Raw genomic sequence first — 27,398 nt, 5'->3', positions numbered from 1 at the left:
GCTTAGAGTGTTTACTTCTAGGAAGCAAGGTCATGAGTGCTTCTTTTACCTTCTTTGTGTTTTGCTAAATTTCAAAATAGTCTACAATGGATAGTACTACTTGTAAAGAGATACAAAATTAACCAATTTATAAATTTCTAAAATTGATAATTTATGTATGAAATTAAGAGTTAAATGTGACAATATAAAATATATTATTTTCTTTATCTTCTAAAGGATCATATAATCTTAGAGATGAATGGGACATCACCAAGTTCAGCCTGTAATTCACAGAAACGTAAAAAAATTCATTCATTTATTCACAAGTAGGTATTGAGTAACTACTACATGCTAGACATGGTTTTAAGCTATGAGAATAAGCAATAACAAAAGAGTGGCAGGCAATACACAACACACAAAGGAAAGAATGTATGTCTACTGTCCATTAACCAGCAGCTTTAAGGTCAGATATGCTAAACATTCAGAATTTTTTGGATTATAGGAAGGTAGCATAGTGCTATCCTGCAGGTCTGTAGTCAAACATATTGAAAATTCTAAAGTAAAATATATCAATTTCATACCAAATGGAATAAATATAGATTAAAAGCAGCCTCCGCCTCACAACAAATCAGATCAGTTTTTACTACCAAATGAGTTCAAGCCATGCCAGGTATGGCTAACAAATTAAGTATGATAAACTTTAGGCTTTCAAAATTTTTTAGGTTTCAAAAATGTGGATAATGGATTGTGGCCTATATGTAACATGTCGCAGGGGCTGGGGGGAGCACAATAGAGAAAAATAGAGTATGGCAGATGGCGAGTATGTGTGCGTGTGTGCATGGACAGGCAGTCAGGGAGCAGCAGTTAGCCGAGGGAGTGAATCTGGAAGAGCGCTGGGCGCACGGTATTCTCAGCAGACAGATGAACAGGTGCAAAGACTAAGGCGGAACTGTCTCTGACACGTTTAAGAGGAAGCAATCAAAAGTGAGTGGGAGGAAATGAAGCTGGAGGTAAAGCAGGGATTCATTTAGGGCCCTAAAGACCATCGTATGGACTTTAAAATTTTCTGAGTGAGTCCGGAAACCACTAAGGGGTTTTGAGCAGAAGAGTGATGATGATGCATAGTTTCAAAGTATTACTTTAAAATAAATCTGTTGAGAATAGGCTGCAGGACACCAGGATGATACAGGGAAATGAGTTGGAAGGCCACTGCAAAAATCTAAGTGAGAAATGATGGTGGCTTACATCACGGTCGTAACAGTGGCTGTGGACAGAAGCAACAGGATTCTGGATATATACTGAAGATAGTACAGGGAGGATTTGTTGATGGATTAGTTGTAAGGTATTAGAGCAAGAAAAGAACCAAAGATCACACAAAAGTTTTAGATCTAATCAATTAAAAGCAATAGTTCCCATTTGTTGAGATGAGGGGGAGGAAATCTGAGGATGGGCAACAGTTGGGACACAAAGCTTGGGTTTGGACATTTTAAGTCTGAGATACTAGTTAGTCATCTTCTAGAACTGCGCTGTTCACTACAATAGCTATTAGCCACGAGCCACATTTAAACTTTAATTAAAAATTCATTTCCTCATTTACACTAGCCACACTTCAGGTAGGTAATAGCTACATGTGGCTAGTGGCTACTGTACTGGACGGCACAGACACAGATCATTACCATCCTTGCAGTTCTATGGGGAAGCACTGTTCTAGAAACTATGTTTTGTAGAGTACCAACTACTTTAGGCAAAGCAATGGTATAAGAAGGATAAATAAGCAGGGCCCCTACTTTGAAGAGACTTCCAGAGAAGAGAAAGAAATATTAACAAATAATAAAACCAGAGATCAGCATAAAATGTGTTTGTTTGAAAACTGATTTTGTTGGGGGCAAACTCTATGAAACATGGCTTTTGGGAACAATCCACGCCATCTTGGGCCCCAGCCCCAATCAATTTGTTTGTATTAAATGCTAGCTCTGGCCCCGGTTGAAAGAGATATGGGACAAGACCATCAGAAGTGTGAACAGAGAAAACTTCTGAATCTTCAGTACTTTAAATGGCACCAGGCAACAAAGCAGTGTGAATCAGAAAACCTTTCCCTCAGTCTCCTTGATTTCTTCCTCCTCTTTGTTTCCTCTCTAATCTTTTGTTATCTGTACTTTAAGTTCTAAGCTACTTGAGGGCAGAAGTACATAGTTTTCATATTTTTCGTTTGTGATTTTGTAAAAGCAAATGCATTTTCTCAACTTAACTTGAGACAGATGAATTGTTTAAGGCTTTCTGTTTCACATACAGATCTGAGAAGTAGTTTGAACTCTATTTTGAAATAATGGCATTTCTGGGATAGTTTATGGGAAAAACAAGGTCGAATATTTAAAATTGGGAATGTTTCAGAAATCTCAGGGTGTAGTACCCAAACAGTGCGTTCCTGCTGGGAAGTTTAACACTTCATGCCAATTGAGTGTGTCAATCATCGTTTCACTTTTAGTTACTGTCTCTTATAATTTGGGAATATGTTCTATTTCTATCACCTAAATATAACCTGTCAAGGTAGTCAAAGATCAGAGGAGAAAGGATTTCCTTCTATACTAGTAACTAACATTCAAAATCTTTTATCAAATTATGTTCTATCTTTAGCTCTTTTCTAACTTGATTGGAGTGGTTAGTACCATTGAGTCAGAAAATGTTAGCTGTCATATATATTTGCAGACTGCCAATATATATACATGTTTTTATATCACGATGGTTTCCTGAAAGCAATTTTAGCTACCCAGAAAAACTCAATAATCCCTAATCATATATATAGTGCCTCCCCCATGGGCAAATATGTGGACTTTAACTTAAGAAGCTATTCTATATGTTGCATCACTATAAATTTTTTAGAAAGATCTGCGGTTTTGCTCAGTCAGTCCATATATGCTGCTATTAGTGTAACTAAACCTTTTACTGTGTGAAGCCACAGAGATTCTGCAGGTGTTTGTTACAGCAGCAATTTTCCCTAATTAATAAACCCTATATTATTTCTTACAGTATAAATAAGGTCAAAATACTATAACATTTTCATTTAGTGTTTAGACTCGGAACACCAATAACTTTCGTGACAATGGAGATAAATATTTAAGTGTGTATTAGAAGCATACTGAATCTGAGGTGAGAAAATTTTATGGCACAACAGAAGCAAGGATCAACAGTGCTCGCTGGTTTCCAGTTGAATCATCTCTCAGGTGAATTCTGAATTCAATGAAGTATTTATGATTCAGCAAGAGAGTTGTTTAGCCAAGTTTGGAGAAATATCGTAAAGCATCTGTACTCAAGTTGTCAACTTTTCAAAGCAGTTCTGGACTGAGTTATTGAGAAAGCAAATATGGGGTGGGGGGAGTAGGTTCAGTTAAAGCTTCTTTTTATCAATAGCTTGGCCACAAAGAAGTACACTCTTTAGTCCAAACGGATAAACACACACCTGGTACATCCGGACAGTTTCTCCTTGAAATTCTGTGTAGAGAACATGGTTACCACATGGACAGATGCAGCTTACTGTACTCTCCAACTACCTTGACTTTTCTAAAAACTACTCGTTTTTTTAACCACTGTCCATGGCTTGATTCTCAAATATAACAAAGAAACTTAGATTTGACACTTGCTAATTTTAGTTTTCACTAAGCAGAAAAAACCCAACAATGCTTAATATTTTAATTCAAATAAATTATGTGAGGCTTTCAAAAGGGGCAATGACTAAATAAGTTGGTTGCAAAGAATATGAAATAAAATTAAATGCCTTAATTTCCTCCTTTTTAATAATTAAACTTAAGTCCACAAATATAATACTAGTGCCAAACGCAAGAAAATCTCATGGGATGTGAAAGCCTAGGATTCTCAGCATTGTTTCAATATATGAGTGTGCTATATAGTATTTCAGGAAAAATCAAAAGATGTTAGTATTAAAACAAAGCCTCTGTCTTTGTATAGGGCTATTGCCAACTTCAAACAGTGCACTTGCCACAATGCAGGAGCACAACCACCTCTACAAAATGCTAAGGTGCCATCGTGACAGTGACTTGTCTCCATCCTGAGCTAACCTGACACGCTTCCAATATAAACTAGCACTATATAAAAACAAACTTTTGATAAGGAGCTCAAAGACAAAGAGGCACTGAGCACCTAGCATGGTGAACACAGTTTCCTCCTCAATACAGTTGACCCTTGAACAACACCGGCGTTAGGGGCGCGAACTCTCCACACAGTTGAAAATCTGCATATAACTTATAGTCAGCCGGCCTTCTCTATCTGCAGTTCCTCGTGGATTCAACTAACCTTGAATCGTGCAGTACTGTAGGATTTCCTATTGGGAAAAAAGCCCCATTATAAGTGGACCCTGGCAGTTAAAACTTGTGTTGTTCAAGGGTCAACTCCACATGTTTGCTAAGTGATGGATTTAAGATGCAAATACAAACTTTAGCCCACATTACTGGCTTTACTGATGTAGGTGTTTATGCCCTCATCATGTTCCAAATGGAATTATGGCAACTAAAAAACATGCATAAAATATCATAAAGATAAACTGAGAGTAAATAAGAAGAAAAGTTGCAACGGGATAAGTGAATAAGATGGAGCCGGTAAGCACGGATTTCACTACTTCATCTTCACTGTGTAAGATTTAAAAAGTACACATTATCTTTCTAATGAAGAACCACGTCATTTAATTTGTTGCAAATTTCTTTTCTGAAAGTATTCAGAATAAAAAATCGGATTTTGCCTAATGAAGAGTCTGGGAACTTGAAATCTACGTTTTGGCTCAAGAAAACCTTTTTAGTTCCAGAAATCATTGTTTAGGATAACAACAGGTGAGAAGACAGTGCAGACTCTAGACTCAAGATGGGTAAACTCTCGGTGAGGCAGAGAACAAGTATCTTCACAGACTGACCTAAGCTGGAGGCAGGGGACAGTAATAAGTAAAAGTGTGCCTGAGAGATGTATTATGGAACCAAATGAACAAAACCCACAGGACGTCTATATTTAAAACAAACAAAAACAACAGGAAGCATAAGCATCAACCACTTATCTCAGACACCCCGAGAGTTCACTTACCTATCGCTTGAGCTAAGGCTATGACAACTTCCTGGCAAGTTGTGACTTCGGTGACCCCACAAACAATCCTCTGAACTCCGTCCACCCATACTTTAAGTTCCATGGTGCCCCAGCCAGTCACCAGAGGGCCCTGAGACTGGTCATCAAGGTGTCAGGTCATGTCTCTGGCCACGAAAACACGGAAAAGGCAGAGTCTGTGTAGTCAGCTAAAAAGAGGAAAAAACATTTTTAATAAAACAAATCTTGCCATTTCTCCTAGTAAGTAAATGTTACCAAAACAAATTTTAGTATATCATAGTCCTACTACCATTAATGGCCACGGGCTTACTTATTCACAGAACTGAACTTAGAAGTGTGACTACAACCATGGCCACCAATCATGACACCTCATGGTGCTATTTCCACAATTAGAATATTAATCATAAAGTCACTCTCCATTGACCAAAGAAATCTTATTTACTTGACCAAACCCTATTGCTCAACATACAAACTAATTTATTACAAAAATTACTTCATTAGGATAATTTCTGAGGTTAAAAAAAAGTTTTTTTGTCATTTTAGGAATCACAAATAATTGAACCAGTTTCCGCAGCCTTGTCAGCATCTGTTTGTTCCCTGTGTTCCTTGCCTCACACTCCTGGCCAAGGGACCGAGTGTTGTCTACACCACTGAAACTTCAACACCAAGTGCCGCATAAGGCATAGGTGTGCAGAAAATATTAGCTGAAGGATATTAATTCCTTCATTGGCTAACAACTTCCCCATCTATGATCCGCTTGTCCTCTACCCATTTATTTAACTGGAGTTTGATAATTGTCTTAAACGTTTTTTTTTTTAAAACATCTTTATTGGAGTATAATTGCTTTACAATGGTGTGTTAGTTTCTGCTTTATAACAAAGTGAATCAGTTATACATATACATATGTCTCCATATATCTTCCCTCTTGTGTCTCCCTCCCTCTCACCTTCCCTATCCCACCCCTCTAGATGGTCAAAAAGCACCGAGCTGATCTCCCTGTGCTATGCGGCTGCTTCCCACTAGCTATCTATTTTACATTTGGTAGTGTATATATGTCCATGCCGCTCTCTCACTTTGTCTCAGCTTACCCTTTCCCCTCCCCATATCGTCAAGTCCATTCTCTAGTAGGTCTGCGTCTTTATTCCCATCTTGCCCCTAGGTTCTTCATGGCCATTTTTTTTTTTTTAGATTCCATATATATGTGTTAGCATACAGTATTTGTTTTTCTCTTTCTGGCTTACTTCACTCTGTATGACAGACTCTAGGTCCATCCACCTCACTACAAATAACCAGTTTCGTTTCTGTTTATGGCTAAGTAATATTCCATTGTATATATGTGCCACATCTTCTTTATCCATTCATCTGTTGATGGACACCTAGGTTGCTTCCATGTCCTGGCTATTGTAATAAGAGCTGCAATGAACATTTTGGTACATGACTCTTTTTGAATTATGGTTTTCTCAGGGTATATGCCCAGTAAAGGGATTGCTGGGTCCTACGGTAGTTCTATTTTTAGTTTTTGAAGGAACCTCCATACTTACTGTTCCCCATAGTGGCTGTATCAATTTACATGCCCACCAACAGAGCAAGAGGGTTCCCTTAATTCCACACCCCCTCCAGCATTTATTGTTTGTAGATTTTTGATGATGGCCATTGTGACCGGTGTGAGATGATATCTCATTGTAGTTTTTTTTTTTTTTTTTTTGCGATACACAGGCCTCTCACTGTTGTGGCCTCTCCCGTTGCGGAGCACAGGCTCCAGATGTGCAGGCTCAGCGGCCATGGCTCACGGGCCTAGCCGCTCCATGGCATGTGGGATCTTCCCGGACCGGGGCATGAACTTGTGTCCCCTGCATCGGCAGGCGGACTCTCAACCACTGCGCCACCAGGGAAGCCCCCTCATTGTAGTTTTGATTTGCATTCCTCTAATGATTAATGACGTTGAGCATTCTTTCATGTATCTGTAGGCAATCTGTATATCTTCTTTGGAGAAATGTCTATTTAGGTCTTCTGCCCATTTTTGGATTGGGTTTTTTGTTCTTTTGATATTGAGCTGCATGAGCTGCTTGTAAATTCTGGAGATTAATCCTTTGTCAGTTGCTTCCTTTGCAAATATTTTCTCCCATTCTGAGGGGTGTTGTTTTGTCTTGCTTATGGTTTCCTTTGCTGCAGAAAAGCTTTTAAGTTTCATTAGGTCCCATTTGTTTACTTTTGTTTTTATTTCCATTTCTCTAGGAGATATGTCAAAAAGGATCATGCTGTGATTTATGTCACAAAGGGTTCTGCCCATGTTGTCCTCTAAGAGTTTTATAGTGTTTGGCCTTACATTTAGGTCTTTAATCCATTTTGAGTTTATTTTTGTGTATGATGTTAGGGAGTGTTCGAATTTCATTCTTTTACATGTAGCTGTCCAGTTTTCCCAGCACCACTTATTGAAGAGGCTGTCTTTTCTCTATTGTATAATCTTGCATCCTTTATCAAAGATAAGGTGACCATATGTGTGTGGATTTATCTCTGGGCTTTCTATCCTGTTCCATTGATCTATATTTCTGTTTTTGGGCCAGTACCATACTGTCTTGATTACTATAGCTTTGTAGTATAGTCTGAAGTCAGGGAGCCTGATTCCTCCAGCTCCGTTTTTCATTCTCAAGATTGCTTTGGCTATTCGGGGTCTTCTGTGTTTCCACACAAATTGTGAAATTTTTTGTTCTAGTTCTGTGAGAAATACCAGTAGTAGTTTGATACGGATTACATTGAATCTGTAGATTGCTTTGGGTAGTAGAGTCATTTTCGCAGTGTTGATTCTTCCAATCCAAGAACATGGTATATCTCTCCATCTATTTGTATCATCTTTAATTTCTTTCATCAGTGTCTTATAATTTTCTGCATACAGGTCTTTTGTCTCCTTAGGTAGGTTTATTCCTACCTTTTATTCTTTTTGTTGCAGTGGTAAATGGGAGTGTTTTCTTAATTTCACTATCAGATTTTTCATCATTAGTGTATAGGAATGCAAGGGATTTCTGTGCATTAATTTTGTATCCTGAAACTTTACCGAATTCATTGATTAGCTCTAGTAGTTTTCGGGTAGCATCTTTAGGATTCTCTATGTATGGTATCATGTCATCTGCAAATAATGACAGCTTTACTTCTTCTTTTCTGATTTGGATTCCTTTTATTTCTTTTTCTTCTCTGGCTGCTGTGGCTAAAACTTCTAAAACTATGTTGAATAATAGTGGTGAGAGAGGGCAACCTTGTCTCGTTCTTGATCTTAGTGGAAATGGTTTCAGTTTTTCACCATTGAGGACAATGTTGGCTGTGGGTTTGTCATATATGGCCTTTATTATGTTGAGTAAAGTCCCCTCTATGCCTACTTTCTGGAGGGTTTTTATCATAAATGGGTGTTGAATTTTGTCGAAAGGTTTCTCTACATCTATTGAGATGATCATATGGTTTTTCTCCTTCGGTTTGTTAATATGGTGTATCACATTGATTGATTTGCGTATATTGAAGAATCCTTGCATTCCTGGGATAAACCCCACTTGATCATGGTGTATGATCCTTTTAATGTGCTCTTGGATCCTGTTTGCTAGTATTTTGTTGAGAATTTTTGCATCTATGTTCATCAGTGATATTGGCCTGTAATTTTCTTTCTTTGTGACATCTTTGTCTGGTTTTGGTATCAGGGTGATGGTGGCCTCGTAGAATGAGTGTGGGAGTGTTCCTCCCTCTGCTATATTTTGGAAGAGTTTGAGAAGGATATGTGTTAGCTGTTCTCTAAATGTTTGATAGAATTTGCCTGTGAAGCCATCCGGTCCTGGGCTTTTGTTTGTTGGCAGATTTTTAATCACAGTCTCAATTTCAATGCTTGTGATTGGTCTGTTCATATTTTCTATTTCTTCCTGGTTCAGTCTTGGAAGGTTTGCATTTCTAAGCATTTGTCGATTTCTTTCAGGTTGTCCATTTTATTGGCATAGAGTTGCTTGTAGTAATCACTCATGATCCTTTGTATTTCTGCAGTGTCAGTTGTTACTTCTCCTTTTTCATTTCTAATTATATTGATTTGAGTCTTCTCTCTTTTTTTCTTGATGAGTCTGGCTAATGGTTTATCGATTTTGTTTATCTTCTCATAGAACCAGCTTTTGGTTTTACTGATCTTTGCTATCGTTTCTTTCATTTCTTTTTCATTTCTTTCTGATCTGATCTTTATGATTTGTTTCCTTCTGCTAACTTTGGGGTTTTTTTTGTTCTTCTTTCTCTAATTACTTTAGGTGTAAGGTTAGGTTGTTGATTTGAGATGTTTCCTGTTTCTTAAGGTAGGATTGTATTGCTATAAACTTCCCTCTTAGAACTGCTTTTGCTGCATCCCATAGGTTTTGGGTTGTTGTGTTTTCATTGTCATTTGTTTCTAGGTATTTTTTGATTTCTTCTTTGATTTCTTCAGTGATCTCTTGGTTATTAAGTAGTGTATTGTTTAGCCTATATATGTTTGTATTTTTTACAGATTTTTTCCTGTAATTGATATCTAGTCTCACAGCGTTGTGGTCGGAAAAGATACTTGATACGATTTCAATTTTCTTAAATTTACCAAGGCTTGATTTGTGACCCAAGATATGATCTATCCTGGAGAATGTTCCATGAACACTTGAGAAGAAAGTGTATTCTGTTGTTTTTGGATGGAATGTCCTATAAATATCCATTAAGTCCATCTTGTTTAATGTATCATTTAAAGCTTGTGTTTCCTTATTTATTTTCATTTTGGATGATCTGTCCATTGGTGAAAGTGGGGTATTAAAGTCCCCTACTATGATTGTTTTACTGTCTATTCCCCTTTTATGGCTTTTGGTATTTGCCTTATGTATTGAGGTGCTCCTATGTGGGGTACCTAAATATTTACAATTGTTATATCTTCTTCATGGATTGATCCCTTGATCATATGTAGTGTCCTTCTTTGTCTCTTGTAATAGTCTTTGTTTTAAAGTCTATTTTATCTGATATGAGAATTGCTACTCCAGCTTTCTTTTGATTTGTATTTGCATGGAATATCTTTTTCCATCCCTTCACTTTCAGTCTGTATGTGTCCCTAGGTCTGAAGTGGGTCTCTTGTAGACAGCATATATATGGGTCTTGTTTTTGTATCTATTCAGCCAGTCTATGTCTTTTGGTGGGAGCATTTTCATCCATTTACATTTAAGGTAATTATTGGTATGTATGTTCCTATTACCATTTTCTTAGTTGTTTGGGTTCGTTATTGTAGGTCTTTTCCTTCTCTTGTGTTTCCTGCCTAGAGAAGTTCCTTTAGCATTTGTTGTAAAGCTGGTTTGGTGGTGCTGAATTCTCTTAGCTTTTGCTTGTCTGTAAAGGTTTTAATTTCTCCGTGAAATCTGAATGAGATCCTTGCTGGGTAGAGTAATCTTGGTTGTAGATTTTTCTCCTTCATTACTTTAAATATGTCCTGCCAGTGCCTTCTGGCTTGAAGAGTTTCTGCTGAAGGATCAGCTGTTAACCTTATAGGGATTCCCTTGTGTGTTATTTCTCCCTTGTTGCTTATAATATTTTTTCTTTGTATTTAATTTTTGATAGTTTGATTAATATGTGTCTTGGCGTGTGTCTCCTTGGATTTATCCTATATGGGACTCTCTTTGCTTCCTGAACTGGTTTAACTATTTCCTTTCCCATATTGGGGAAGCTTTCAACTATAATCTCTTCAAATATTTTCTCAGTCCCTTCCTTTTTCTCTTCTTCTTCCAGGACACCTATAATTCGAATGTTGGTGTGTTTAATGTTGTCCCAGAGGTCTCTGAGACTGTCCTCAATTCTTTTCATTGTTTTTTCTTTATGCTGCTCTGCAGTAGTTATTTCCACTATTTTATCTTCCAGGTCACTTATCCGTTTTTCTGCCTCAGTCATTCTGCTACTGATCCCTTGTAGAGAATTTTTCATTTCATTTATTGTGTTGTTCATCACTGCTTGTTTGCTCTTTAGTTCTTCTAGGTCCTTGTTAAACGTTTCTTGTAGTTTCTCCATTCTGTTTCCAAGATTTGGATCATCTTTACTATCATTATTCTGAATTCTTTTTCAGGTAGACTGCCTATTTCCTCTTCATTTGTTAGGTCTGGTGGGTTTTTGCCTTGCTCCATCATCTGCTGTGTGTTTCTCTGTCTTCCCATTCATCTTACTTTATGGTGTCTGGGGTCTCCTTTTCGCAGGAGGAGGTTACCGTTGCAGGTTCGTAGTTCCCATTGTTTTTGGTGTCTGTCCCCAGTGGCTAAGGTTGATTCAGTGGGTTGGGTAGGCTTCCTGTGGAGGGGACTAATGCCTGTGCTCTGGTGGATGAGGCTGGATCTTGTCTTTCTGGTGGGCAGGTCCACGTCTGGTGGTGTGTTTTGGGGTGTCTGTGGCCTTATTATGATTTTAGGCAGCCTCTCTGCTAATGGATGGGGTTGTGTTCCTGTCTTGCTTGTTGTTTGGCATAGGGTGTCCAGCACTCCAAATACTCATTTTCTAACTGTCTTCAATTTAAGAGTTATTCTAATAATGTAAACTTTTTTTTAACTTGCTGTGTTTCCCCAGTGTTTAATATTTTGTTTAGCTGCATTATAGGTGAAGCAGAAAATTCTGCATTCTCATATGGTCAAACAATATGTCTTGATTTTTTTCTATTGATTAGAATGTTATTATTAGCCTACTAAAAATCAATTACACACAATTCTTTTTTCTGTGGGTTTTTAAAATCTCAACGCTTCCTGTGTTAATAAATCTTTAATCAATCTATGATTTGTTTGTCCATTGTCCTGTGATCTTCCTATTTCTTTGCTGTTTTTAAAAAAGAATGTTAAAAGTTTATGAGATGTAATAAACATTGATTTAATTAAAGAAAACATTTAAATTTGTTTAATGGTTTACAATGGCACGGCCATTTCAGGATTAACTGATCATTTAAAAACTTATTTAAAAAACAATATGAACTTTTCCTATAAAATAGTATTTACTACAAATAGTAACTTAGTCCCTTTACATTCTGTTAAAGGACCTAAGACAGTTTGAGGGTACCTGGTCACCTGGGTAGATGAGTCAGAACACATGTGAGATGAATGAGAATAAACCTAATTACTTTTTCTAGGGACGGTACAAAAACACGTTTTGTTGGGACTTCCCTGATGGCCCAGTGGTAAAGAATCTACCTTGCAATGCAGGGGATGCAGGTTCGATCCCTGGTCGGGGAACTAAGATCCCGCATGCTGTGGGGCAACTAAGCCCACGTGCCACAACTACTGAGCCCGCGCGCCTCAACTAGAGAGCCTGCATGCTGCAAACTACAGAGCCCACACACTCTGGAACCCACGCATCACAACTAGAGAGAAGCTCCAACGCCACAACGAAAGACCCCACGTGCCGCAACTAAGACCTGACGCAGCCAAAAATAAATAAAACAAATAAATAAGTCTTAAAAGAAACCTTTTTGTCACACTGTAATTTCCCAGAGTGCCACTTCAGCTCTCTCTGCTTCCACTGCAGCGCCAAGGCGGCTTCACTAACCCCCTTTATGCCCAGAGGAAGGACCATCTGCCCCCAGCAAGCTGATTCCCAAACTGTGTTCCTCAGTTAGGAAATCTGTAAGATGTTAAATTTCTGGGGAAAAAGGGCTCCAAGGCCGAGGAAATGTAAGAAATCCAGTAAACAAAGTTTAAAAAGTTCCTTTACTGCTAGGTTCTTTGAGCATTATACAGGCTGGTGTGCACTCCAAGTGTCAAATAAGAGGTTTATGTGCTACTGTCCCTAATCCATTTAGAGAACATTTAAGGAAAGGAAACATAAGAGTTCTGACTTAAAATAAGATTTGTTTCCTTCTCTGCTAGGTACTCTATTTACTAAAAATAGAATATGTATTATTCTTCCTTGGGATAAGTTAAGATGAAAAAATGGTCAAACATTAATATATTAAAATTAAATTATTTTATTAAAAGGAAAAACAGCTGAATTTTTAAAGCTGAATTAAAATTTATTTAATACATAGTCCCTTATGTTTCATTAAAAGATTAAACTTGGACCTTTCAACTTAAAAGCTTTCGCACAGCAAAGGAAACCACTGACAAAACAAAGACAACTTACTGAATGGGAGAAAATATTTGCAAATGATATGACATAAAGGATTAATATCCAACATATATAAATAGCTCATACAACTCAACATCAAACAACCAAACCACCCAATTAAAAAATGGGCAGAAGAACTGAACAGACATTCTTCCAAAGAGGAAATGCAGATGGCCAATAGGCCCATGAAAAGATGCTCAACATCACTAATCATCAGGGAAATGCAAATCAAAACCACAGTGAGATGCCACCTCACACCTGTCAGAATGGCTATCATCAAAAGGAACACAAGTAACAAACTGTTGGCGAGGACGTGGAGAAAAGGGAACCCTCCTACACTGTCAGTAGGAATGTAAACTGGTGCAGCCGCTGTGGAAAACCGTATGGAGGTTTCTCAAAAAAACGAAAAATAGAACTACCATATGACCCAGCAATTCCACTTCGGGGTATACATCCCAAAAAACCAAAAACGCTAATTCAAAAAGATACATGCACCCCAATGTTCATAGCAGCATTATTTACAACAGCCAAGATATGGAAGCAACCTAAGTGTCTATCAACAGATAATGGATAAAGAAGATGCGGTGTACATATCCGGTGGACTACTACTCAGCCATAAAAAATGACGAACTTCTTGCATTTGCAGCAACATGGATGGACTTGGAGGGTATTGTGCTAAGTGAAATAAGTCAGAGAAAGACAAATACTATATGATATCACTTATATGTGGAATCTAAAAAATACAATAAACGAGTGAATATAACAAAAAAGGAGAATCACAGATACAGAGAACAAACTAGTGGTTACCAGTTGCTGGGGGGCAATATGGGAATAGGGGAGTGGTCAGTACAAACTATGGAGTGTAAGATAGGCTCAAGGATGTGTTGTACAACACGGGGAATATAGCCAATATTTTGTAATAACTGTGGATGGAAAGTAACCTTTAAAATTGTACAAAAATTTTAAAAATTAAAATAAAAAAGTAAAGAGCATTATTTTAAAAAAGATATTAAACTTGGGAAACCTAACACGAAAGACATCAGATCTCATTAAAAGCTCTCCCCACCCCCCAAGAAGCCTATATTATTTCAAAGAAACTTATGAGGCTCATTATTAAGTTCCATTAAGGTTTTAGTATACCATCACATTTTTTTTTTTTTCTTTTTTGCGGTACGTGGGCCTCTCACTGTTGTGGCTTCTCCCGTTGTGGAGCACAGGCTCCGGACGCGCAGGCTCAGCGGCCATGGCTCACGGGCCCTGCTGCTCCGCGGCATGTGGGATCTTCCCGGACCGGGGCACGAACCCGTGTCCCCTGCATCGGCAGGCGGACTCTCAACCACTGCGCCACCAGGGAAGCCCCTATTAACTTTTTAATGTTTAAATATTACTGATGTAAGGAAAAAAATGTCTATGGGTACCTGCTGCCTGCCTGTAGAAATGGGAAAGGAACTGAAGATGAGAAGCAACCTGGAGAGTGTGACAGGATGAAGCACAACGTGAGAGGAGAAGAGAGAGAGTGAAAACACATTAGGAAAAAAAGAGGCAATGAGAAGCCAGAATTTGGCAGATACAGGTAACGGTTTTTGGAAAACTGCCTCAGACGCCAGGCGTAGGTTACCTGCCCCTGACCTGCAATGTTCAGATTATGCATGTTTGACACTCTTGTTCTGTATTTTGGAAACGCAGTTAGAAGTAAGTTGCTTTTATCAAGACCATTATTTTGCTATAATGCAGTTCTGCAAATGGTGTCACAGAAATCGGTTGTTACAAAAAGGTACACAATGTCAAAAGCGGTGCTAAGGAAGATGACCTTAGTAATAAAAATAAGAGCCTCCCAAAATGAATTCTTGAGAACAGCAGTCCTGAGAGATGTGCCATGGGGAAATAAGGTTCCCCAGTCCAACAATTTTGAGAAACATTTCGTAACATGTCATCTCTGGGAGACAATGCGCAGCAAGATAAAGGTTCTGATACCCCAGGGTAGAGAAACTGGTCAAACTCTGTTAAACTTACTCAGTGACTTAGCATGGCAGGTGGGGAGTGGAAGGGGGAACAATGCCTATAAAATATATTTTATACTATTGGATGCAAACGTCTAACTTTTAGAAAATTTGCCTACATGTAAAAATAAGATTTCTACCAGCCCTTTAATGTAATTTGAGGCACTGAGAAGTAGTGATGGATACACTGTTTAAAAGTTTTACTTGCAGGAACAATATAGAACAAATGAGAATATTTAATAGAACCCTAGCTTTCTCTTTTGCTTATACAAAAAGTCTTCATTGCCAGGATGAAGCCATCCCTTCTAAAAATGGGTTTTATATTTTTCTTTTCAGGGACCTGTCTAAATCATAGGATTTTTCTTTAATAGTATGTTTTTAGAAGTTCTCAAAGCTAAGCAGTATGTACATATTAACTATTAAATCCAATAAACCCATGCTCTTTCCTCTATCACTCATCATCCTCAGATCACAGCATTCAAACACATGCAACGATCTAACATTTCCCAAATATTACATGTGCACATGACCACTCCACAGCTATGGCGAGGAATGGCATGAGCACCGACCATCTGCCAAGCACAGTGTATTGTGTCTCATTTATTCCTCACAGCACAATTCAGTGAGTTAGGTACCACTGGCCTCATTTTAAAGGTGAGAAAAGTGAGTCTCAGAGAGCTTAAACAACTAACTCTCCCAAGGTCTCAAACCTTGTAATTTGGGGGCATATATTCAAAACTGGGGTGAATAAAGAAACTAAGGAATGAGTAAGGCAGGCTTCTCCAAAAGGATTCACTGTACCTAAATAAGTGTTCTTAAAATGTCCTAAATTATACTAAGAAAACTCATCTATCACCTCCTGGAAATTTATTTCTATTATTAAACAACAATCAGACAGTAGGTATAAACTTGCCATTCCAGGAGAAAGAGAAGAGGTAAAACAACTAAATCGTGCTAAGAAACTACAGTTTTAATTGAGAGAACCTATGATAAATAAATGCTCATGCCAGCAAAATGAGTGTCTCACGGTCAGATTCATTTTTCAGTGCCAACAAATTATTCCTCCAGTTTTGGAAAATTATGTCCACATTTATTTTACAGAGGCCTAAATAAAATATGTTTGCATATTTGTGTTAATTTTTAACTCTTGCCTTTAATATTAAGCAAAGCTTCTTAGAGATTTCCGGCATTTTCTTTAAGTTCACACCATTAAAAACTACTTCCTGGAATAAGCCATTTTTTCCAAGGGACCATTGATTTAGTGGAGATAGCATTTACCAAGGTTCAAATCCTGAGTCTATTACTTAAGATGCATAACTTTTCAAGTGGCATGTGTGAGAAATAGAATGCCTTTTAAAAAAATGTACCTAGTGCGGGGCTTGGCTCAAAGTGTAAATTCAATAAAAGTTTGTTCTGTGTATGGAAGTAAAAATTATAACTTTCAAAAATTTGAAGCTTCTTTTCCTGAAGGAAAAAAATCAATAGAAAAGCGACGTTTTGGAAACATTTTTATTTTAATAAGAGCACCTGAAAATAAAGACATTTTAGATTATGACACCGTGTACCTAAGAGCAGCCAACACTCTCAAAGTTTTTAAATGGAGATTAGAAATGATAATTGGGATTAGCACCCATATTAAAAAATTTTAATTGCATCTGGTATAAACATGATACAAATCAAGTTAAAGTTATTGATATGAAAATATTGATCCTTCTACTAAGAACCATCTTTTTTTTGTTTGTCTGTTTTTGCGGTACGCGGGCCTCTCACCGTTGTGGCCTCTCCCGTTGCGGAGCACAGGCTCCAGACGCGCAGGCTCAGTGGCCATGGCTCACGGGCCCAGCCGCTCCGTGGCATGTGGGATCTTTCCGGACTGGGGCACGAACCCGTGTCCCCTGCATCTGCAGGCGGACTCTCAACCACTGCACCACCAGGGAAGCCCCAAAAATAAACTTTTAAAATAAATATAACTAGTAACTTTAGTTTTTTTATTTAGCATCAAATTTGGTGTTAGAAGAGCCATTATTTTCAGGTGAGTTTCTTATTCAAAGCTCATCTCCAGATAGCTTATGGACAATTATATTTTTCTAAATCACATATAATGTTAAACCTATACTATGATTTTGAAATGGAGACTTCTTCCATACCCAGAGGTGTAAACTAACAGGTCACAGAGCAGGATCAAAAACCTTTTGGGAGTACAGTACTTCGTCAGGACAGTACTTATTTCTGAACTAACAATCTGAGTAAATTTTGACCTGCCAATTAAAGCTCTGAGCAGAAATACAGAATTTATATGTAATAATTATAACTTAAGAAAAAGCAAAATCTTCACAGTTACCCATTTTAGAGAATCGAGAGATATATTTCCAGTAATCAAAGCTAATCTCAAAAGCAAGTTCTTATTCAAAATAATTCCTTTTACTAATCTAATACTAACTGACACCACCAAAAAGTCATTTATTCCCTAGTCCCTTCAAAATGGTTACCATTTGTAAAATCATTCTGATACCCCATGGAAATACAAGGACATGTTTATTAGACTGAATTCTTCTTTGAGTTCTGGCTGACAGAACACTGATAAAGGAAGTGTTTTGCTTGGGAATTTAACCTGGAAATTCACACCTTGAAAAGGGTCACAGGAGAACAAGGCATGGAGAGGCCGGGGAGGGTGGCATGAGACAATGGCCACTCAGTGGGTCTGAAGGGATGTCATAAAAGTGATGGAAATGAACCAAGACCAACACATAAAAATGAACAATTCAGTCTAGGTCAGGGCCTCCAAAAGCCCCTACAGCCCTCATTGTAAGCCAATTCATGATGGTCAAAATCTCTCTAGTGGTAGTAACCCTGAGTCAGCTTTAACTGGAATGCCACCACTCCACACGAATGCTACTAACCATAACACGTGCATCTTTCTTCTATTTTTCTGCTATTCCAGCCTTGCAGTATTCTTCTTTCCAAGTCACAAACCTACCAAAATCACTCAAAAATAATTTGGCTCTATGTGGTGAAAGTTCAAAGGAAGCTGTGGATTCCTTATACCCAGAGATGTCAAGGAGGGATGGGCACATGATGGTACTTTCTCCAGACGGATAAAGGTCACTCATTTCATAGAGTTCACTGAAACCAAATGGATAAGATATCTTTCCTTTCGGAGCTAGCAACCTGCTGGCTAACAACTAGTATAATAATTTCACTGAACACAGAAGGCTGAGGTCTAGCCAAATTTTATCATTCGATCAAGGTCACGTGGATGGATGTTAGCCAATCTTTGGAATAATACTAATTTAGATTATTCTGAAAACTGAAATTAAATGATTAAACTTAATTAAGTGCCCAGTACAGAAGATGTTGAGGGAGTTGCTCTTGTAAAGAACTCTAATGAAAACAGAACATAAAATGGGGGTTACCACTGACATAGGAATATTGCCATGAAAAAACTTTGTGTTGCTTGTTCTTGCTAATTTTCTTAAATGTTCATGGAAGGTGGACCTTACAACTTGATTTTATTGGTATAAAATCTAAGTAAAAAATACAAAAATAATGTACCACTGGGTTGCATTTCTTGCTGCAGTATTATTTTTAAAAAGGAACATAAAAAGCCATCTGGTTTGCAATTACATCTTCTGTTGGTGTCCCAGTCTACCTTGTGGCCCTTTAGAGAAAGCTGGAGGCATATGCCTAGTGCCAAAGTTCTGTGATGGTTTAACTCCCTTTGAGCTCCCAGGACTGGGAAAGATATCACACTCTCCAAGTCTTAATGTGAAAAAACCCTGAATTCTGGCATCAATTAAATCATGCTTTTTACTACGTATGCTATTTCATGGCTCTCTTTCATTGGAAAACTGGCAGTGAGCAATAATGTTATAATGTATTTTTACTAAAAAAAATTACTGAAAACTTGGTGACATTTTAAAAGACAGATGTAAGTACAAATAGATTTGTGTTATTGCTCCGAGAGCAGATACACTTTGGTACCTTGATTGTAAACCAAACCCTTCAAATGAAAACATGTTTTTGTTACTTAATCTAGCAACAACAATAATAAACAGCTAACACGTACTGAATTCTACTATGTGACAGATGCAAAGTTAACTGTGTATATCTATATTTATATGTATTTTATATAGTATACGTGTGTGTATAAAATTTGATTTAATCCTTCTGATACTCATCTATAGCTCTGTTTGACGTGAATTATCATGAAACAAGTGAGGAAACTGGGGTATAGAGGAATCAGTAACTCGGCCAGAGTCACTCAGCCAGCAAGTGATATTAAATTATGTTCAAAACTTTATAGCCTCCATTCAGGTATAAGGAATCTATTTCCTTAATTTAGTATTTATGACATTCTACAATGAAACCCACTGTTTTACTTAACAGAAGATAAAAATAAATGTCTTTTTCATCTACAGACTTCTCACTCATAATATCATAAATATCAAGCCCATTAATTCTGACAAGCCCATTCTTACAGTTACAATGAATTAAGTTCACAAACTTTTCAACAAAACATTGTCTTGACTAATGACTACGAGGGTGACTTTAAATAGGCAAACTTTATATATCAAACATGTTCCTTTTCAGGTATATATTTCTAAGCTAAATTAGTATGTAAACATTTCAAAGCCAAAATAAAATACTTTGGGGAGGAAATAGTAATAAAATAAACATAAAATTAAGGAAAAAGTGAGCACCCGACTTTCTTTGACTGACTGTCAAAGTGGCTGCTAGACTATAAACCTTTCTACTAACTTCAGTTTTCAGAGTTAATTAACACAGTATAGAAAGGGTAACAGTTGGTCTTTCTTAAATACAAATTGGATCCCACACTCGTGCTCAGAACGCTCCAATGGCTCTCCACTCACTGTCATCAGGACCTGGCTGACAGTGAGGGGTTGTAGGGGCTGCTGGAGGCCTTGACTAGACTGAATTGCTCACTTCTGTGTGTCGGTCTTAGTTTGTTTCCATCACTTTTATGACACCCCTTTGTACCAACCAAGTGTTCACTGTCTCATGCCACCCACGGCTCCTTTTCTTTTCTGTACCTTCTTCTCCTGCGACCAGTTGATTAAAGTACTAAATGCTTTAAGAGTATGGAAGGAAGAAATTATATTTGGCAAAATTAAACATGCACGATCCCTAAGAATCTTTGTTAAACTAGAACTATTTCAACTCACAGAACATTTCAAATGTATCCATTCAAACAATTTGAAAAGGTAGTTTTCCCTTATTCTTTAAGAGCCAAAAATAATACTGCTTACTCTACATATTTCCTGAAGAAAATGTAAGTCAGTTATATAATGAAACCTCTAGATGATATGCAAAAGTAGCTGCATCTTTTGGTGATATTTTAAAGTACAGGCATCCCTCACAGATATTGTGGGTCTGGTTCCAGACCACTGCAATAAAATAAATATCTCAATAAAGTGAGTCTCACCAATTTTTTTGGTTTCCCAGTGCATATAAAAGGTTTATTATATTGTAGTCTATTAAGTGTGTAATAGCATTATCTCCAAAAAAACAATGTACATACCTTACTTAAAAAATATTTTATTGCTAAAAAATGCTAACCACCATCTGAGCCTTCGGTGAGTCTAATCTTTTTGTAATAGCAAGATCAAAGATCACCGACCACCACAGCAAACATAATAATAATGTAAAAGTTGGAAATATTGCGAGAATTACCAAAATGTGACATAGAGACACGAAGTGAGCAGATGTTGTTGGAAAAATGGTGGCAATAGACCTGCTCGATGCGGGGTTGCCACAAAACTTCCATTTGTCAAAAAACACAATATCTAGGAAGGGCAATAAAATGGGGTACGCCTGTAATAGGTATTTTCCATGTAGCAAAATTCTAATAGAGAGTTTAATTATTCCGTGTAATGAAACAAATAATGCTATTCCATAATGTTCCACACTTCATTCTTCACACTGTCTTTAGCTGCCACTCTCTTTAAAGAGACACTTTGTGCTGCTCTGCATTTAAGCTGGGGAAGTTTTGGGCTTCAAATAATCCAGGAAGTGTTGTGTTGCTATATGAGCATTCAATATTATTTGAAAAGATAGGTGCTAATTTTGAGACGTGCACTGTGAAATTTCAGGGCAAAAGACCTGATATTTACTGTAAACATCATTAGTGATGCCGACTAAAGTGGTCCTCGACTTGACAATATTCTATTTAGAGAACTGGGCTTAGGCCTAGTCCCTGCCCTTTACTGAAACTACAGTGTCCAGGTGAAGATGGCTGTGACTGGTCAGTCAGCAGTCAGATGCAACGAGGAAAGCTACACGTTTAACCTTGAGCACATGAATGAATAGAAATGGCTCAACTGCAGGGTGCAGCAACTAAAGCAATTGACTGTTTAAAATCCTAGTACACTTTCCAAGTTAAACTGCTTGTTTAAGGGGGAAAAGGGCCCTAGTTTTTTATGTTCAAATAAATGTATTTGCATTTCATTAGTATATCTGATTTCCACAATGTGTTTATATTTCATCAAGCCCTACATGTTCAGAGTAGAGAGCAAAGCTCAAGCACTGCTAATCCAGCAGTTAACCTGGTGAAGGTCACTTGCAGAAGGATCACCCCATGGAACAAAATGGGTCAAAAAAATGTGGCCAAGGACTACTCCAGCAGTCACAAAAACCCACCCCCTGCCTCAGTGACATGCAAAGTGGGAGGGAAGTAGCAGCAAGGTAATAAGTCACTACTTAGAAGGGAGCTGGGAACGGTACTGCAGTGGAGAAAAGTGGATTTTTGAAGAAGCAGTTGAATTAAAGTATAACATACTACAGAAAAATTCAGCAATTTTAAGTGTGATGAATTTTCACAAGGCAAACACACTTGTCTAATCACTTCCAAGATCAAGAAGAAGCCCTCTCCTAGTCCTGGCCCCTCCCTGAAAGGACCTCTATCATCACAGACTAGTTTCGCCTGGTTTGGGATTTTGTATAAATGGACTGTATCGTATGAAGTGGTGCCTGGTTTCTTTGGTTGACAGTATGCTTGCTGAGCTTCATCCACGTTGCTGTTCATAGCAGGTACTTCATTCTTTCTCACTGCAGTAGGGATTCCCCATTGTACAAATATACACAATTTATTCATCTATCTTCTGTTGATGGACAGCATGGTTGCTTCCAATTTGGGGCTCTTACAAACAATGCTGCATAGCTTGGAGTGGAGTTGCTCCAGTCTGCAGCTGCCTGCCAAATGATCCCTCCACCTTCCTCCTGTCTCTCCCCCTGCACATCCATTTTATACATTATTGCAACAGAAGATCTTTCTTTCTTTTTTTTTTTTTTGCGGTACGCGGGCCTCTCACTGCTGTGGCCTCTCCCGTTGCGGAGAACAGGCTCCGGACGCGCAGGCTCAGCGGCCATGGCTCATGGGCCCAGCCGCTCCGCGGCATGTGGGATCCTCCCGGACCGGGGCACGAACCCGTGTCCCCTGCACCGGCAGGCGGACTCTCAACCACTGCGCCACCAGGGAAGCCCCAGAAGATCTTTCTTAAACACAAATTTGATTCCATACTCCTGCTTAGAGTCCTCTAATGGCTCGCCACTGCCCTCAGGGTACCGCCTCTTGATCATGTCGCAACTCTCCCAGCTCCCCATCGTCCTTGTGCCAAGACATTTCAGTTCTTCGGATACATCATTCTCTCAAGTATCTTTGCCCTGCATATGCTGCTCTCCTTCCTTGGAAAATGCTTCTGATTCCTGCATATCCTTCAAGCTCATTTTGATCTCCTTCCAGGCATCCTTCCCCAGTCTTTCGGCCCCTGTTCTGATCTGAAGGTGTTCACTCTTCCCTGTGCTTCCAAATCACTGTTTTGGTTTTACCGTGGCAACTCTCAAAGTGCTTATCTGCCTAACTCCTCTGATTCTCCTTCTACCCCCTTGAACACTTCAGCACAGTGACTGACACAAAGTGGATGCAACATATGTGTTTGTTGTATAACACAGGTGCTAACTGCACAGCACAGAGACTACAGTTTACATTTTATTGGGGAAAAAAAGCACAGTTCTAGTGAGAAAGTATAAGTGTGAACTGAGAGGTGATAAAATTGGCATTCAAGTATTTAAAGCCAAGTAAAGCCCTACAATATTGATTTAAACTCTGGAATAAAGGTTAAACCTTCCCATTAACGATGCTACTGTGAATATTAAACCACATTGTAAAATTCTTAAATATATCCCAAGGCAATACCTAGAGAAGGAATACTATTGTTTTAATCTACAATTTGTGACTTCTCAAATAAAACATTTAATTTAAATAATTTTAGGGATATTAATTTTTAAATACTCAGTGAAAGGAAATGTGCAAGTAAATCATACTTATGAAAGAGTAGACAGAAAAATGATTGCAAAAAATAATGTCTAATGTTCAGAAACGGGAAAAAAATCAGTGTAGTATAAAACTCTCCTAACACAGCTCTTTCTCAACACCTTATCACTTAAGCAAAGCTTTTCCCTCTCTAAAAACAAATTAATCAAAATAGGCCAAATGTCACCAGTCAAGAAGAAACACAAGCACCACCCTACAAACTAAGAGGGTTTTTAATAAAAAGAATGTAAGGAATCTAATGAAATCAAAACAAAGGAATTGATAAAAGTAAAGAGCACAGACTTCTCAAGCCATTTTCAGATTCTGGTTTATAAATTACCTATCTGAATAACTTGTCTAAGATTATGAAGATAAATAAACCCATAGATAGACTGTATTAATATCCTCTCCTGTTTCATAGCCTGGGAATATACAGAGTGAACACAACATATGCTCTTTACCCAATTCTTCCTTCCAATATATTATTTGTTTTCTCAATCAACGAGTTCTTAAATTGCTGTTTAGCTTCTTTAGGTGGGGAAAAGATAAACTTTTTTTGACTTATTTCATGATAGAATTAAATAAACATATACCTCATCTCATTTTTAACACTAGACTCTAAAAGTTCCAAAACATTCACTGTTCATTTTCCTAGTATGATTCTGCCATAAATGAAAACTTATTAAGTTTTGGATATTTTGAATTTGTAAGAGCAATAAATATTTCTGTAGAGCATCCAGCAAAATTAGAAATTTGCATCTAAAGCTGAGAAGACAGATCCAACACATCAAAGTATCAGAGAGGTGACATAAAGCTGTAAAACTCACTCATATATACTCTAATTATGCCCTTAAATAGTATCTCTTTAGCATTATTGTACAGATTTATATCAGGTTGTCCTATGCTTCCATTTTAAGACTGACTTAGACTTGCAATTTAGTATTTTAATATATGTACCTGTGTATACACATATGCATGCATATATATTTATGTATATGTGTGTGTATCTATATTATGTATATGTATATACCTACACACAAGCACCCACATACACACTCTCTCTCCCTTTAACTGTAGTTTAACCTAGAAATGAGGGTTCCCCCTTCTTTCTAACTGTTAATTTTGTGAACATACTGCAGGCTCATTAATTAATGAATTACCCAGTAGATAGCTGTTCAAATTATACAATCATCCAATGTCAGAGCCAGGAGATTTATGCATTTCTGATTGCCTAAAGGTCCACAACTCTACAATAATATGAATCTAACTGAGTTCCCAAAGAAGCAAAATAGTACAGACCTCTAAGGAACAAACTAAACAATGAAATACTCTGAAAGCTGTATGTATGAAAACGAATGCAAGAAAACTCATGGTTTGTGTTCAATGTGATGGATAACAATATATTCAGGAGAGAAGACAGATTAAGTAAGTTACAAAATTTTAGACTATGAAAAAAATCACACAGAATAAAACTATGTAAATCACGGTCTAAAAGATGAAATAAAATATCCATGTTAGTTCTCTATATTCAGTGCTCAGGAAACAATAAAAGTCAAAGTCCAATAAAGAGTCAGCAGTTACCTCATTAATAAAATGGGAATCAAGAATTCAAGGCCTAAGGAATTTACTGCTCAAGAGGTGTGGGGGAGGGCATTAAGGAGGTTTCCACATTGTAACACAGGGTAGATGTTTTCATGATCAAGAGGCATCTATAGCCAGTCAACTGAGGCACTAGTAGAAGCATAAACTTGGACTCCTTCTGAAAGTTTTCCCGCTGCTCAAGCTTTACCTAGTAGTGGCAAAATGACGATGAAGTTGCTAATTTTGATTCAAATCCAAGGAACCCATCATTTGTGCTTAGCTATTGAATGAAAAATCTTACATTATGGAGAGAAACAATGTCTTAATTTCTTTTTTTTTTAAATCAAGAATACCAATATGTTTAAAGTTATTATTCAACAATAACTAAAAAAGCAAAAACAATGAGACTCTTACCAAAAACAAAACAAAAAGGCCACTGTTTAAATGAATCCAATACTCAAATTTGTGGAAAGAATGATCAAAGTCAAGGAAATAAAATAACGATTTAATTTTAAATACACGACGTGATTCACATGCTCTTTGTTAATCATGATACCACCAGGGTCAGACATTCAGTAACACGTGATTATATAGAAAAAACAGACAACAAATACTCTTCTTTTTATAGTTACTCATTAAATCTAGGCGAATCAGGTGTTTTCTCTAAATTAAGCCAGGTTATAATCTTTTATTTAAATAAATCCGCTCAAGAACTAAATAACAAGTAGAAGAAAAAGTCACCCCTTCAACTCCCAGGTCACAGGCAGATTCCTTTGAAGGCTAAGAGCACTAACATGAAAATCATACTATTACAAAAATCAGGGGAAGATGACACGGAAATCATCAATTACTAGTGCTGTTTACAGACCATGAAGTTTTCCACAACTGACCACAGTGTGAGAATCATTACAACCCCGAGATAACACTTTCTGTTTTTTATCCTGAAAAATTCAAATAGTGTTAAGTGTTAGATAATTTATAAAATTAGGCAAGGCAGTTATCACTGTCATTTTGTTACATCCCCTCCTACCACCAAAGACAAAACAAAACAACAAAACAGCTGGCTAACTAATCTGCTCAAGGGTTAAGTTAAATAAGTAAAGAACTCAGGTCTCCAACCTTCAGTCCTCTACATCCAGCCCCAATAGGAATCTACCATACAAGGCTAGCCACTCAGACCCCTATCACCTCCCCAGATTTATCACAAGGGAAGTATAAGCAGCAGATGAACAAAGAGGCCACTTTACACCTGCCTAAGATAACCCAAGGAATGGAGACTGACCTATCTACTTAGCAAAACTAATTCTTCCAGAAATGCTGTGAAAGTCCCCTTCCTGACCCTTTGGAGCCTGATCCTGAGCGCTACGCTCAGTTTCGCGAGAGGAGGAGCCTCACAGGAACCCTCAGCCTTGGATCCTGTTTCCAGCTCAATCACGAGGAACACCCATGATGTCCCTTCCAGTCCTGTGATTCTAATGCCTCACACTGTGAGTGCCATTAAAGTAGTTTTTAAAAGAAAACTTAAAAACAAACTTGAAGAATGTAAACATTTTCTAGGGGAAGAAAAAGTCTTACAATTATGTAGGAAGAATAAACATCTGTGAATGTTCCACAGACCTCTAAGTAGGAGAGACTGACGGAGACGTGAGTGATAGGAAGGATTTGTCTTTGAAAACAAAGGAGTAATTTATCAGGCCAATAAATTCATTGTGAAGACACTAAAGTCAAATTAAATAAAACTAACAAGAGACAAAGCAATGTCCTAGTTCTGTGTGCTGCGAGCTGAGGCTTCACTGAGCACTAATTATATCTGGTTGGAAATGAAGCAAATTAAATATGTTCCCTTTTAAATGGTGGGAGTTTTTGGTTGTTTTTTTTTAAATCTTTTAAAGAACAAAGCATTTTGAAGTATTTTACCAAATTAACCTTGGGAATTAAAGAGTAGGTTTATACTAGTAATTTTTTTTTCTGACGTGCCCTGGGTAACAATGATCAAAGTGTACACTGAAGATGTATTTAAAAGCCAAATATACAGTTCTGTAGTTTTGGGCTTTCCAACAACATGCCTCAGAAGCTGGGGTTCTAAACACAAAGTATAAAAATACATAAGTAATTTATGCAGGATCTGGGGTGCTCATAATCAATTGAGAATGTAAAATACTTTCAGGAAACTGTCAAAACCATGTATTTTAGCTTATTTGTCTTTGTGGTCTTCATTGCATTTTTTTTTTTTTTTTTTTTTTTTACTTCTAGTCAGTTCTATTTCCAAAAGGGCTTAGGATGTTCTCCTTTGAGACTCTGATCCTGAAACAAAG

General features: G+C 37.6%; 1 protein-coding gene across 2 annotated transcripts in view; it reads right to left on the bottom strand.

Annotated features, from left to right (window-relative positions):
- The window catches only part of RASSF8 (Ras association domain family member 8), a 126,099-nt gene that overhangs the window by 9,628 nt on the left and 89,073 nt on the right, over positions 1 to 27,398 (bottom strand). For both annotated transcript variants that reach the window (XM_029204979.1, XM_029204980.1), the window contains exon 2: positions 5,062 to 5,267. In XM_029204979.1, the coding sequence (XP_029060812.1) occupies positions 5,062 to 5,164 (103 nt within the window). In that variant the 5' untranslated portion in view covers positions 5,165 to 5,267. The remainder of the gene's footprint in view (positions 1 to 5,061; positions 5,268 to 27,398) is intronic.

The sequence above is a fragment of the Monodon monoceros genome, unplaced genomic scaffold (genome assembly GCF_005190385.1).
Source record: "Monodon monoceros isolate NGI ecotype Baffin Bay Population unplaced genomic scaffold, NGI_Narwhal_1 Super_Scaffold_6, whole genome shotgun sequence".
Taxonomy (NCBI): Eukaryota; Metazoa; Chordata; class Mammalia; order Artiodactyla; family Monodontidae; genus Monodon; species Monodon monoceros.
This window is presented reverse-complemented; position numbering and strand designations above follow the sequence as displayed.